At 39.5% G+C, this 13,876-nt stretch overlaps 1 protein-coding gene across 5 annotated transcripts in view; it reads right to left on the bottom strand.

Annotated features, from left to right (window-relative positions):
• Nucleotides 1–7,721: 7,721 nt before the first annotated feature.
• Nucleotides 7,722–13,876, bottom strand: part of NEDD4L (NEDD4 like E3 ubiquitin protein ligase) — a gene marked incomplete in the record, with an annotated part of 461,078 nt that continues 454,923 nt past the window's right edge. For all 5 annotated transcript variants that reach the window (XM_036757634.1, XM_036757643.1, XM_036757611.1 and 2 more), the window contains 1 exon segment: nucleotides 7,722–12,962. In XM_036757634.1, the coding sequence (XP_036613529.1) occupies nucleotides 12,860–12,962 (103 nt within the window).

The raw sequence follows: 13,876 nt of genomic DNA, 5'->3' as shown, positions 1-13,876 counted from the left end.
ATAATTAGTTTTTTATGTTTACCTTCTCATGTTTCTCCTGATTCTTATAGGTCAAATTTTCTACTCAGTTCTGGTCTTTTCCTCACAAATACCTGAAAATCCTTTAATTCATTAAATATCCATTTTTCCCCATGAAGGATTACCCTTAACTTTGCTGAGTTCTTGGTTGCATACCCAGCTCCTTCGTTCTTCCACATATCGTGTTTCATGCTTTTTCATCTTTTAATACAAAAGCTGCTAAGTCTTGTGTTATCCTGACTATACCTACATAGTATTTAAATTGTTTCTTTCTACTTGCATGTAGTACTTTCTTCTTGACCCGGGAGCTTCAAAACTTAGCTATATTATTCTTGTGACTTTTCATCTTGGGATCTCTTTCAGGTGATGATCACTATATTTTTAAAATGTATGTTTTACCCTCTAGTTCTAAAACTTCAGGGCAATTTTCCTTAACAATTTCTTTTTTAAAATAATATTTTATTTTTCTCTAATTACATGTTAAAATTTGAACACTTAACTTTAACACAATTTTAACACTTAAAAAAATTTTGAGTTGCAAATTCTATCTCTCCTTCCCTGTGTCCCCTCCGTTCTACCTGAGATGGTGAGCAGTCTAATATAGTTATACATGCACAGTCATGTGAAACATTTCCATATTATTTATTTTGTATAAGAAGACTCAAAACAAAAAAAAAAGAAAAAGAAGTATGTTTCAGTCTGTATTCAAGCAACATCATTTCTTTCTCTGGCGGCAGATAGCCTCCATTCAATAGGATTTGATTGAATATGAGAAATAATGAAGAAAGTCAAAGATAACTCCAACATTCCAGACTTGGGAATATGAGGACATGGATGATATGATAGACATAAATGATGAAGAAAGAAAAATAGGTTTATAGGAAACACTTTAAAAAAACTCATGAGATCATAGATTCAGAACAGGCAAGGAGCTTAGAGGTCATTGAGAACAATCAGCTCATTTTATATAGTAGGGAAATGGAAGCACAGAGATAGAGACTTGTCCATGGTCACACAGTAAGAGCCTGAGATAGGACCCAAACAGGATTTTTGATATATTGAGCTTAGGGGTCTTTGTGGAATATGCAGATGGAAATGTCTCACACGGAGCTGGAGAGGCAAATCTAGAGTTCAGTTAAAAGGTCAAGATTGTATGGATTTGGGGATCAGTTGCATAGAGCTAAGAGATGAAGCTGTTGTCATGAATGAGTTTGCCATGGAATAGAATGTAGAGAGAAGACTGACACCAGAACCTTGAAGATGATCTCTCAGTTAAGAGGATGAACAGAGAATGGTTGTTGTCCTCATTTCTTGAAGAAGACCAAAATGACATCACTATGCTAGCGTCAAGTTTCAGGGTGTCCGACTGTGGTTGATCAGACCAATATGAGCTCAGAATGCTCTACCACAGGTCAGGCACAAATAGTCCATGTGGATATATGGGGTGGTTACTCTAAACTTGCACATCCTGTGTTTCCTCTGAGCTGTTTTCAATTCTGCTTTGCTCATAGCGCACAGCACCTTCTCTGCTGTGGGCACTCCATGCTGAGCAGTCCTGTGCCAATGTCTCCCATGTCACAAAATCAATTCCAAAGCTCTTAAGAGAGACCTTGAGGGTGTCCTTGTATCGCTTTTTCTGACTACCTTGTGAATGCTTGCCCTGTATGAGTTCTCCATAAAATAGTCTTTTGGGCAAGCAAGTGTTTTGCATTTGAACAATGTGGCCAGCTCATCAGAGTTGTATTCTCTGAAGCACAGTTTGAATGCTTGGCAGTTTAGTTTGAGAAGGGACCTCGGTGTCTGGTACCTTATCCCACCAGGTGATCTTCAGAATCTTCCTAAGACAATCCAAGTGGAAGCAATTCAGTTTCCTGGAATGGCGCTGGTAGACTGTCCAGGTTTCTCAGGCACCAACAACGAGGTCAGCACGGAGAGTAAGGAACAGAAGGAGACAGAAAAATGGCTAGAGAAGTGAGGAGGAGAACAAAGATTGTCCAGAAGGAGGGGATAGTAGGCAGACAGGGCAGGAGTGTTGAAGGAAGATATTTTAATATTGGGGAGACCTGAACATGACTGTAGATTCAGGGATCAGAGCTAGGCGTGAAAGAGACATAGAAAATACAGGAGAGAGCAAATGGTCACTGAAAACCACGGGCCTGCAAAAGTTGGGAAGGAATGGCAACAAGGGTGTAAGTAAGTACAGGTGATAGTCTTAGGGAGGAATGGTGATCTTTTATGACCAGAGGGAAGAAGGGAAGAGATGATGAAGCTGAGAAAGTGAGAGGCTCTGAGGAGAAAGCAAAGACAATAAAAGAAAGTTTCTGTTCTCAAGGAGTTTGCAATCATTCACAACATTTACACAAATAACTAAATACAAGATAGAGACAAAATAAATGCTAAGTAACTTGGAAGTGGGGGGGCAACAGTTGGGGCGGGGTTTGAAAGGCTACTTGTAGGACTTGAGCTGGGCCTTGAAAGGGGCAAAGGGTTCTGTAAGATGAGTGTGAGGAGGGAGAGAAGTCTGGTCATGGGGACAGCCTGTGGCAACATTTGGAGACAGGAGAGGCAATGTCACATACAGGGAACAACCAGTAGGCTAATTTGGCTGGAAAGGGGAAGAAATGTGTGACCAGCCTGGAAAGAGAGGCTTGGGCCAGACTGTGAAGGATGCTTAACAAAGAAGTTCAGTTTTATCTTAGAGGCGATAGGGAGCCATGGAAGCTTCTTGAGCAATGGAGCAATATGGTCAAAACTAACTCAGAATGGATTTGTAGAATTAGTATATGAGACAGAATTTGGAAAGGTGATGCTTTGGCTTGTGCCTCCATGTATGGTTTCAGCTCCTTGGTTGGGGAAGGGTGACTTCCTGGCTCTAGGCTTCAGGGTTTCTGGACTACAGGTCTGGGTGTGGTAAAGGTTTGAAGATAGGCTGTCAGCCCTTTGGAAGGTTTCCCCTCTAGATGTTCTTCAGTGTGTCAATGAACAACAGCCCCCATCCACTACCCGCAGTGGGCCTGTGAGCCTTCATCAGAGTTCCAGTCTCATTTTATATTTTCTTCAAAATCAGAAAAGTCACCCTGGCTGCCAGCCAGCCAGCTCCCAGGAAAGTGCCAAATGGAGCGTCCTTAAACCAGGATCACTGGGTCTGAGGGAAGAATGCCTCTGTTGGGAGGCTGATTGGATGTTGCTATCATTACTGGAGGACAACGGGAGGAAAAGGTCAATGACGAGACGCTGTCCTCAAGCACAAACCTTACCTTGTGCTAAAGGATCTAGACAAATTGGTAAAGTTCCTCGGTTCTTCACGTTCCTCTCACATTCTTTGCTCTTTCCAGGCATTGCATGAACACTAAGCTGCCTGTCCTGCTACCCTCAAAAGCTTCCAAATGCTAGCAGTCTTTTATCCTGTTCCCAAACTAAGTCCTTATAATCACAACTCTCTTACCCATAAGGAGAGGAATGAAATAAAATCAGGTTTACTGCATCCAGCCAGGGGGTGGGAGAGTCACAAGCAGGGCTGATATCTCCCAAAGCTGCCTCAGGAGTCACAGGATGGCAATTTTTGTACTTATTCCCTTGATATTTTCTCCGAGCACATATATGTACTCTACATATGTATGCATGTATGTACCCACATTTGTATTTATGTGCATATGTATTTCTTTGCGGTTCCCCTCAATAGAATGGAAGCTTCTCACAAGAAGGGATTATTTCCTTCTTTGTACAAGTATCTCCAGCACCTCGCATAGTTCCTAGCACTCAGTAAGCATTTAATAAATAATTATTGTTTGATTGATTGTTCCTGTGGAAGTCCACTCACATCCCCAGGAAGCTCAGTCCTCAATACTCACCTTTACAGGTCATAGGTTTAGAGGTAGGAGGGACCTTAGACATCACTTAGTTCAATCCACCCGGAAAAAAAAAAAAGCAGCTTACTGCCATGTCTATTTGTTGATGACATTAAGTTTGCTATTAAAGTATAAAAAGATTGGGGACTTCCAAGTCATGACTCCCATAATAACTTGAGAAAAGTAAACCAAATAAAAATAGCAGGTGTGGGAGGACACTTTGCCAAGTGGACTAAATTATGGGAGCCAGATCCTTCGGGATGAAAGAAAATAACTAATAATGAGACGAGTGAGCATTGATGAACCACCTCTTTAGATTTACCCAGAATCCTTTTGCAGAAGATTATTGGAACACCCTGCTGGATGAACAACCACAGCAAACCCTGAACCTCAACCTGCTTAGGACGGGACCAGCAAGGCTACCAGAAGACAAGAAAGGCAGCAAGTCTCTGTCCCCAGGGCCCGAAGCCATGCAGAAGGAAAGAATAGGATGTTGCGTCCAAAAGGACACTGATGAAAAGGCCATATAAACTGGGCGGGGAGAGCTCTCTCCTTAGTAATTCTTTTCTCTTTATTGGACTTCTTGGAGGTGGAAAATGAGGGTGCTGGGCCAGCAAGGGCAAGCCTCCAAATGATGAGGCAATTTCACTTATTTTTCAGTTTTGCTCAGGGTCAGCCCTATAATCAATCACAACACAGCATGTTGGAAAGGGAATCTTTAAGTTCATTCTCTTTTCAGCCTAATTCAGCCTCATCTTGCCAAATTTGTGCAGTTTTTTCGATCCCTTTATCAAGGGAGTTGTACTATGGGCTAATTAAACACACATGAATATTTCTCCACTATAAATCCCAGCTAGCTATGTGTGTGTGTATGTATATGCATCATGTGTGCATGTATATGTAAATGTATGTGCTTGTTCAGGTGTACATGCATGTGTATATGTGAATGTGTGCATGCATGTATATGTATGTGGGTATGCATGTTTATATATGTATATGGGTATGTATGTTTATATGTGTATAAGTGTATGTGCATGTGGGTATGTATATGTTGATTATATATTGTATGTGTTGATATATATATATACACACATGATTATACATACATATATATGTACAGATAGCAAGAGGCAGCATGGCAGAGTGGATTAAATAGTGAACTTGGATTCATGATGATCTAGGATGGCATCTCATCTCAGACTTTTACTCCATTTCCTTGGGATTCAGTTCCTTCATCTCTAAAATTAAGGGATGGTAAAAAGTCTCTAAGGTTCCTTTCAGCTCTCAAAGTCTGTGAATCTCCATCCTCAGATCTTCCTAGAGAAGTTTTTTAGGGATTCTTCTCTGCCCCCAATTGGACTGTACTTTCTATTAGTCTTACCTGCATCGACTCTCCCCCAGTGGGATGTAGTAAGCTCCTTAAGGCCAGAGATTGTGTTGTGGTTGTTCTGACTTCCTCCAGCCCTCAACAGTGACTTTCAAGTAGAAAATACCTATTAACATTTGCTGAATTTGGATGTATGGATGATCTATACAACTTAATCCCACCAAAGGGCTCAAGGAGGATAAGGCTAGGAAGGCTGTTGTGATTACCGGTAGGGAAGACTTTTAATACCTGCTTCACTGATTTTCCTACCTCCAGTCTATTGAATCTTCTATCTCTTTTTTGCATTGTTGTACACTTAATAATTATCCTAATGCATTACTCTCATCATTTCACTATTCAAAGACCTTGAGTGAATCTCTCCACACTGCTTAGGAAGTGAATATCAGCTTCTTGTTCTAGCATTCAATGCTCTTCACCATCTGGATGTAACCTACCTATGCTTTCCTATTTGGAAGGGATTTTGGTGGCTGGGTAGCACAATCCACCCTTGAAAGGAAGGCCCTTCCTCCCCTCAACATATCTGACAGATGAACATCTAACCTCTTCTCGAAGACCTCTAATGAATGGAAGCCCACCACTTCTTGAGGCAGCTTCTTCCACTTTGGACAGCTCCAATTTGGGGGCAGTTTTTGTTGACACCATGCCTCAATTTGGTTTGTTTATTAGCAACTTCCACCCAATTTTCAGGGTTTTACTCCCTGGAGTCAAGTCAAATATCCCTCTTCCACGTGACAGGCCTTCCAGTACTTGGAACGTTACCTTGTTACCCTCCCCCAATCCCATACACAGCCCTGTATCTTCTCTTCTTCAGGATAAACATTCGCAGTCCCTTCAGCAGCTCCTTATATTATATTGACTCAAGACCCTTCAGTCTTCTAGTTGCCAGCCTTTGCACACTCTATCATTTGCACATTTATCATTTTCCTCTTACACAGTGCCTCTTTGGACACTCAATAGAAGACTATTCTTCTCTCTACTGGCACACCTCTCAGCTTTTGCTGTTGAATCCTTCCCTCATAACCCATGTACTATGTGACCATTTAGATGCTCCTGGTCCCACCTTACCCCCATTGGAAGAATTTCTTAAAGTTTTCCTAGCCTTTTGAATCTCTGTGCTTACCGCATTCCCTCTTGTATCATTAGTAATTTGTCTCTTTCCTTGTACCATTAGACTGCAAGTTCCTTGAGATCAGTTAGTAGCTTATCTTTGTATCCCCTAAATATTTAACACAATGAATTATACAGTTTGAATTATTTATTCAATTAAGAAATTTTCATTTGTTCTCTATGTAGCAGATATAGTTTGGAGTCAAAAAGACTGTAAATGCTTAGCTAGCTGGTAAAGTCCCTTAATTTCTCTGGGTCTCAATTTCCTCATTTGTAAAATAAGAGTTCGAGACCCAGTGACCACTAAGATCTCTTTTAGCTCTATGACACAGAGACTTTTGGAAAGAGAATAGGGAATACTGCAAGTGTGGGGAAATGGGGTGGGGCGGGGGGGGGAAGTATTTTTCTGTCTGTCTAAGGTATAGTTTGAGCCTAGAGGAAGGAGAATAAATTGGATGTGCTCTGGTGGTCCTTTCTTAGTGTGATAAGTCTCTCTTTCTCAATTAAACTTCAAGTTTAAAACTAGAGGAAGAGTATTGCTGGAGACTTGAAAAACACTGGCTCAAAGATTCAGAGAAGTCCTAGGGAACTAACCGGTTACTACAGTTTGACAGCCTCTGACAGGGGACATGGAAGGGAAGTGATGGCATGAACGAGGACATTACAGAGCAAAAGGGTGAGAGAGTTTGGGATTGTGAATGAGTAAAAGAAACAATTCTACATGCTTCACACATCCTCACACATCCCTATAACATAACAAGGGAGGCATAGTTAAGTAAGTAGTAGCAAAGGAAGTTCCAAATCCATTCCTTTAAAGGAATGAGATTAAATAGTAAGAGTCTTTCAGCAAGGAAATCAATACTCAACATTAAAGAAAAAAAATTGGGGGTGATAGTGGTAGGAAAGATAAAATAGTCTATTACTCATCAGAAGCTTGTACTTTCATTAGACTGAAGAGCTATAGCAGAGTTAATCAGGGGACTGACTCCCTGTTTTGCTGGACTGGGGGGGGGTCCCCTCTTCCCAATGACCAGGGACCAATCAGGAAGCCCGAGTCAGTAGAAACCAATCAGAAGTTCACCAGATCCTCTCAGCAAAGAGCCCTGGCACCTATAAGTAAGGGGCCAATGTCTTAATGTCCAGCTTCTTAGGAGATACCCCAAATCGGTTGTGGCTGAGGTGATCAGGGAATTGTTTGGGAAACACTGGTGATAAGTGTTCCAGATACAGAGGTTTAAGGGAAGATGAATGATGAGGGGGCAGTATCTCATATATCACTGATGGCAATTAAAAACTCTCTGGTGCAATGCATTAAAAATACACTTGTAATCAAAGAAATCATATATTTGAAGCATAAAATGTTTCAGCTTCCATAATTCTTTATTAAATATTTGACAAGTTGCATCATTTCATTACAACAACTTCATTGTGTCACATTGATCATTTTTGCTGTCAGGAAAACAAACAATCTACATTTCCCTTCAATTCTCTTAAGAAAATAAATGGAAAAAATGGTTTTGTTCTTGAACAAAACTTTCCCTATTGTGTATCAAATTCAACTGTACTTTAAAGCTATTCTGATTGTGAAAATGAGCATTCTTTATAAGTTGCTTTTTTTAAAAAGAAAAAAAATCAAGGTAGTTTAGTGTTTACCACTGTATCAAATATTAGCCTCATATTAGGAGGTTTTTTTTTTTCCGTTAACAATAAAAAGTTATGAAACGGGATTTCACCTGGAATGTTTGAAACTCTTTTCACTTTAGAAGTCACTGTTCATTCATGTTTAATCTGAATTCCTTGGTTCATAAAGGATAGCAAATTGATATCACCTTCTTAAGGTTTGCTCAGGCTTGGAAGTTGGAATTTACAGGGCTGGGCTTGGAGAAAAATGTAGAGACCAAACACTTACTCCCCTTTGAAACTAGATTATTCAAGGAAGATGTAAAAAAAGCTATATAAATATATACATATATATGACAGCATATGTACTATATATATGTATATAAATACTACTTACATAGTAATAAAGGGAAGATTGAAATCTGTTGAGGTTAACATGAAGGAAAACATGACATCCTAAGTGAAAATTAGTCTGACTAAAAGGCGCAAAATGGCTTATAAGAATAAAAATGTATGCTGACACAAGGCTATGGTTGGTGATGGTGGCTTAGTAACACTGATACAAAGTAGAGAATGCAGTACTACAGGTCTGCAGACAACGTAACACGTGGTTAGATTCCAGTTGTTATTCCAAATCAAAGTTTAAAAAAAAATCCCCATGCATTTTAAACATGCATTACTTTGAGTGAAACATCTTTAAATAAAGATGTCTGACAAGATTTTCTTGCAAAATTTCATACAAACAGAAAAGTCTTTTTCCCCCTATAAAATGTTATACAAGCACATCTTGTAATTCTACAGCATTTTTGTCTTACATTGAAAACACTCTGGTGTGTGAATGCATGTGAGTGCACATGTATATATATATATATATAATGTAAATTAAGGCTTATATATAAATTTTTTAAAAAATGGTCCAAAGTATATCACATTTTTCTTCCCATTTTAAAATCTAAACTACAAAGGAGTTGAAAAGGGTTGTTTCTACTTCTTTTTGTTTAAACACCTCAGGCCTGAAGTTGGCAGTTTTGACACAACTTCCACGTCAGGATACAGGCGAAAAACCTGTATGTGACAGAGGTAGTGTACTTTGCCTGGGAGTGAAAGAGGGAGGGAGGGAAGGAGGGAGGGAGGGAGGGAGGAGGAGGGGGAGGAAGTGAGAGAGGGAGGGGTAGTACTCTGTACTGCAGCATCCTCTACTGGCTTGTCAGAAAATGGAAGATGGCATCCCACAGACATCCCCTTCAGGATCAAGGTGCGGGTTAGGAAAAGGAAGAGAGCCTGAGAGGGGGAGAGGGAAAGACAGCTATCTGCAGAGTGGTGACAAACTTACAACTGGCTAACCAAATGGATCATGGTTTTGAATTTGAAACTTCAGTGGTAAGCTATACAAGAACTTTTGGAAAATGCTAGTTTCAACTCTCAAACATTCTTCTAGTGCAGGTAGAAATCTGGAGTTACTATAAATGATTTACAGCATATATCATGACCTGACTCTCCAGACTGGCATTTTGGATCTGGGAACACCAGAGTAGCAGTACAAGTGACAGAAACCACAATGGTGGATGTAAGATATGAAGAATGGTTTGGACATTTTACTCATCACTTGCTACAATCTACCTTGGTGTTTATATTAGCAATCATTTGACTACCTAGAGGAAAATTTCAGTTGCCAGCTAAAAATGAAGGTCCTTAAAAAAATAAATTAAATGGAGACTTTGATGTTCTATGATTTATAAGGGAAGAAGGATGGAACTAGCTACAGATAATAAACCCAGGCAAATGAATCAGAACATAGAGTTTAAAGTGAAAAAATAAAATAAAAAGGCACTGAAATTGAATACAGCATGAAATGGAGCAAATACCTCAACATCTCTCTGGTCTAAGAAGCATCACCACATTCCTAAATTGACACTTCTAAGCTGATCCCAGGCAGAAGGAAATTCCAAACTCCTTAATCAGGCCTACAAGGATCAAGAAGGGAAATACAAAAAGACTTTATGGGACAGCCATGGTAAGTGATGCTAAAGAAACCTGAACAATCATTCTTCAACAATATATTCTTTGGAGTAAATTCCTTAACCTGCAACATCTTCTGGAAGATTGTCTCTTCAAAACCTATGCCTTTTGTAGAACGTTCAAAAAACTTGGAATCAACTGTCTTCTCTGGTTTGGGGATAAAGAGGGGCTGTAAAGACCATGGACTGCTGAGCAAAGTCTGCTGCTAAGGACAATCTCTGAATAGGAAACACAGCATTTCTTTACAGATAATGTCATATAGACAGTGGATTTGGATCACAGAGTTTTGACTAAAGAACCTACTTTTCATGCAACAAGTTCTCATCACTGCTTTTTGAGATTATATCCTGAAGATTACAAGAGGATAAAGAAAAACAGGATAGGAGACTGTTATGGAGAACAATTGAAACATGGTAGCCTTTGGAGATTCAGAGAACCTGGTTTGATAAAAGTATCATTCAACATTAACACAAATAGGTTATTAGAAAGAGCTAAACTGAATTTTTCTCTTATACAATTACTGCCTTCTAGAGATGTGTTATGGTATATGTCAGTGTCCTTTGAAGTTTCTATTCTTAGTTTACCTTTTAGAGACTTAGAAATTATCTCACCAGAATAAATTTGTTTTGCTTCTCTTAATATTTTGCTTATTTTTTGCCTCTGGTGGTTACCTACCCTTTTAAAAAGTAATCATAGTTAAACAATAACAAAAGAAATCCAGGTTCTTGGAAAAGGTTGATTATACAGCACCATAGTTATGTAATAGCTCTCAAAAAGTAACCAATGTACAATTCAGCCTTTGGATTGAGTCTTTAAAATAAAATTAATTTTGGAATAAGGCAGTTGCACAAAAGGGATCTTCACCAACTGAGTGAGATATTAGGCAGATCTACTATTGAAAACACACCAAGTTTCTCACAAATTGGTTAACAAAAGTCGCCAATTGTCTATTTGTGAATTACGTGGAATGTTGGTTTTTTGATTTTTATCTTTTTAGACAAAGGCCAAAGTAGAAAAGGGAGACAATGCCTTTCTGCTGCAGAAATCTCTGGAAATTGTAGTGTTCTGAACAGCTATAGACTGCTAACATGCTTTCTCAAGCATTGCAGAACATAGTAAGATGACATTTTCTGAGTGTCATGATGTTGCTGCATAAGGGGCTCTATTATCTCTATCTTGCCCTTAATAAATATAAAACCATAACCCCCATAAATTTTTGCCCCATTCTCTACTGGCAAGAGATTAATTGAAAAGGCAAGACCTGGAGTTAGGGGGGAGGGCAGTGTGAAATAAGGGTTAAAAATTACTTCATTAGTATAGAAGGGGCCACAATTAGTGAGTATAGCAGAGTTCTCTCAAGAACAAGAGGAACAGCTCAGCTCCATGGGCAAAGAAGACATACAAAGCTGAAGGTAATCAAATGACCTCAACCAATAAATACCCTCAAGCCTATTCTACTACTAGATTAACAACTTAAGAGGATCAAATACTAGTCTTCTCTCTTTTTCCCTTTAATCTATCACACAATAGATACAACTCAGGCATTATATAGTTTTTAAGCATGCAACATGTCCTAGGTAACAAAACTTGGTTAGATAAAGTGTATATTAAATTAATCTTTGTGATTGTATAAAAATTATAAACAATTGGTGAGAAGAGGATTGTGGGCTCAGTTTTACATCTGGGTTTTTATACATCAGCAGCCGCCAAATTCACAATCGATAGACGTGTGCAATGAGAAGGAATCATCACATTAAAACGCTTATGATATATTAAAGAAAAAACAACCAGATATGAGTTCCATGTAGTACATAAAGTGCCTTCAGAATCGGTGCAGTCAGGACAAAAGTGGTTATTTAGCGACCATTAGCAAATGCATACAAATAGAAGACAGAACAGATCCGGTTTCTACAATTTCAAATCGAGAGCAGTGCCAGGTTTCATTCAAAATGCCTCCACTACAGAGAACAGTAAAGAAGAAAGAGCATAAAGGCATCACTGTACAGCAGGAAGGAGGCAGGGGTAAGCCGGTCCTCTTACAAGAAATGCTAGTCTCACCCCGACTCAAAGTGGATTCTATTACTTGGAAGAGCTACCAAAGAGCGATGCTGTGATTCCTTTTAACTTGACACAAAATTTTTCATGCTATGTCATAATTCTTTCTTGTCTTGCAGCTATGATGCTAAATTTGTACAAAAATGTAATCTCCAGTCAGTGCTTAGCCTCTCTGGGTGTGGAAAGATATCATTGTGTTCAATGACTTGTTTGAAATTCTCTAAATGTCTTCATCTGGGGAGCATTTTTGGACAAATATTAGGTCTCTATTTTGAATACAGTGGGGCAGGGGGAGATTCAATGCACTTAAAAAATAAAAATGTCACTGACATTGTCTGGTAGGAAATTCAGATATGAAAAAAATGCTCATTTTTCCAAGTATATAATATCTTTAATTGTAATGAAATAAAATCTGAAAATAGGTCTAAATCATTTTTAAAAGTAAACATGAGTTGTAATACTATACCTGTAGAGTGATTAATTCCATTCATTGTCATTAGAAAGTATGTAAAATATTTATTAAGGGCTTTGCCTACAGAGGCCCAACATAAATAGAACAAGTCCTCCTGAAATGTAATTAGTGTACACATCAACCAGTTGATAATTTGTGGTGGAAAATGCAGAAATACTATCCTTGGGCTAGAGTTCCAACTTCTGCCCTTAGGCAACTGCATTGTCGAAGAGTTTGCTCCAGAAACCAACTTTGTGCAACTGTTCTGCCATTGTGGCTTATGTGTCCATTAGGCAAATGCAAAGGGGCAAGAAGAGCTTGCTTGATGAACAACAACCGAAAAGTGGCAGCTGCCTAATCCACCCCTTCAAATCCTTGAGCGTTTTCAACGGCCATGAGAAGTTTCTCTCTTAAATCTTCAAAAGTTTCATATGGAGGTAAGTCAAGGCGATTAAAGCTAAAAAGGCAACGACAAAAACACAAACGTGTGAGTAAAATGGTAACCAGTCATCTTGACCTGGAGGTCCCTACTCACTCCTCCCTGACTTACTTTCATTAAGGACAAACAACCCCCTAGGAAAGAGCAGTGGCCAGAGAGAAGACTTCCCCATCCCCACACATCAGATTGGAAGCTCCTTGAGGGAAGGGACTCTTTTTGAATTTTCTTTGCACCCCTGGCACAGTGCCTGGCACACAGTAAGTGCTAATTGATTAGTTTCCCTACCAGCCATTTGAGATGTTCCTTTCCCTTATTATTCTCTTTCTATTTCTAGTAACTACTTCCTGAAACTGTCTCCCATACCCACTGAGGTTTTTTGATGAGGAAGGAGGCTCATAATGGGGGTTTGCAATATCAGGACTGGTGTGGGCAAGAAGAAAGATGGGGCTATTAAACTCTAAGACAGTAGCCACTGTCAGCCCTTCCCACCACTGCTCCTAGTCTTCCCTACCTCAAACCAGAGGTCCCATCCTGCCTTTCACCTCTCCAACAAAATCGGTGTAGACAGACTTACAACTACCTCACTTATCTTGGTATTCCTTACCCCCATGGGGTCTAAGTTAAAAAAGAAAGAAGTGGGGTGGGGCGGGGGTGGTTTGGGAGCATAGAAGTGAGCCTAAGAAGGAGAGGAAACTCCTTTTGGAAGCAACAGGAGGTAACAATAGAAAAGGAAAGCAGGTAAGTAAATTCTTAGGGCCCATGGAAGGAAGGAGGCTCTTTAGGAAGCCAGTCAATATTTAAAAACCCACAATTTTACATGGGTGAAAGTCTTGGAATTCAAATCACAAAACCTCATGGATCAACAGGCCCTCAGAAGCCATCTAATCTAATCATCGTTTCTCAAAGTATGGTCTGAATACCCCTGCAGGCCC

The sequence above is a fragment of the Trichosurus vulpecula genome, chromosome 1 (genome assembly GCF_011100635.1).
Source record: "Trichosurus vulpecula isolate mTriVul1 chromosome 1, mTriVul1.pri, whole genome shotgun sequence".
Taxonomy (NCBI): Eukaryota; Metazoa; Chordata; class Mammalia; order Diprotodontia; family Phalangeridae; genus Trichosurus; species Trichosurus vulpecula.
The sequence above is the reverse complement of the archived record's forward strand: the minus strand, read 5'-3'. Positions and strand labels throughout refer to the sequence as shown.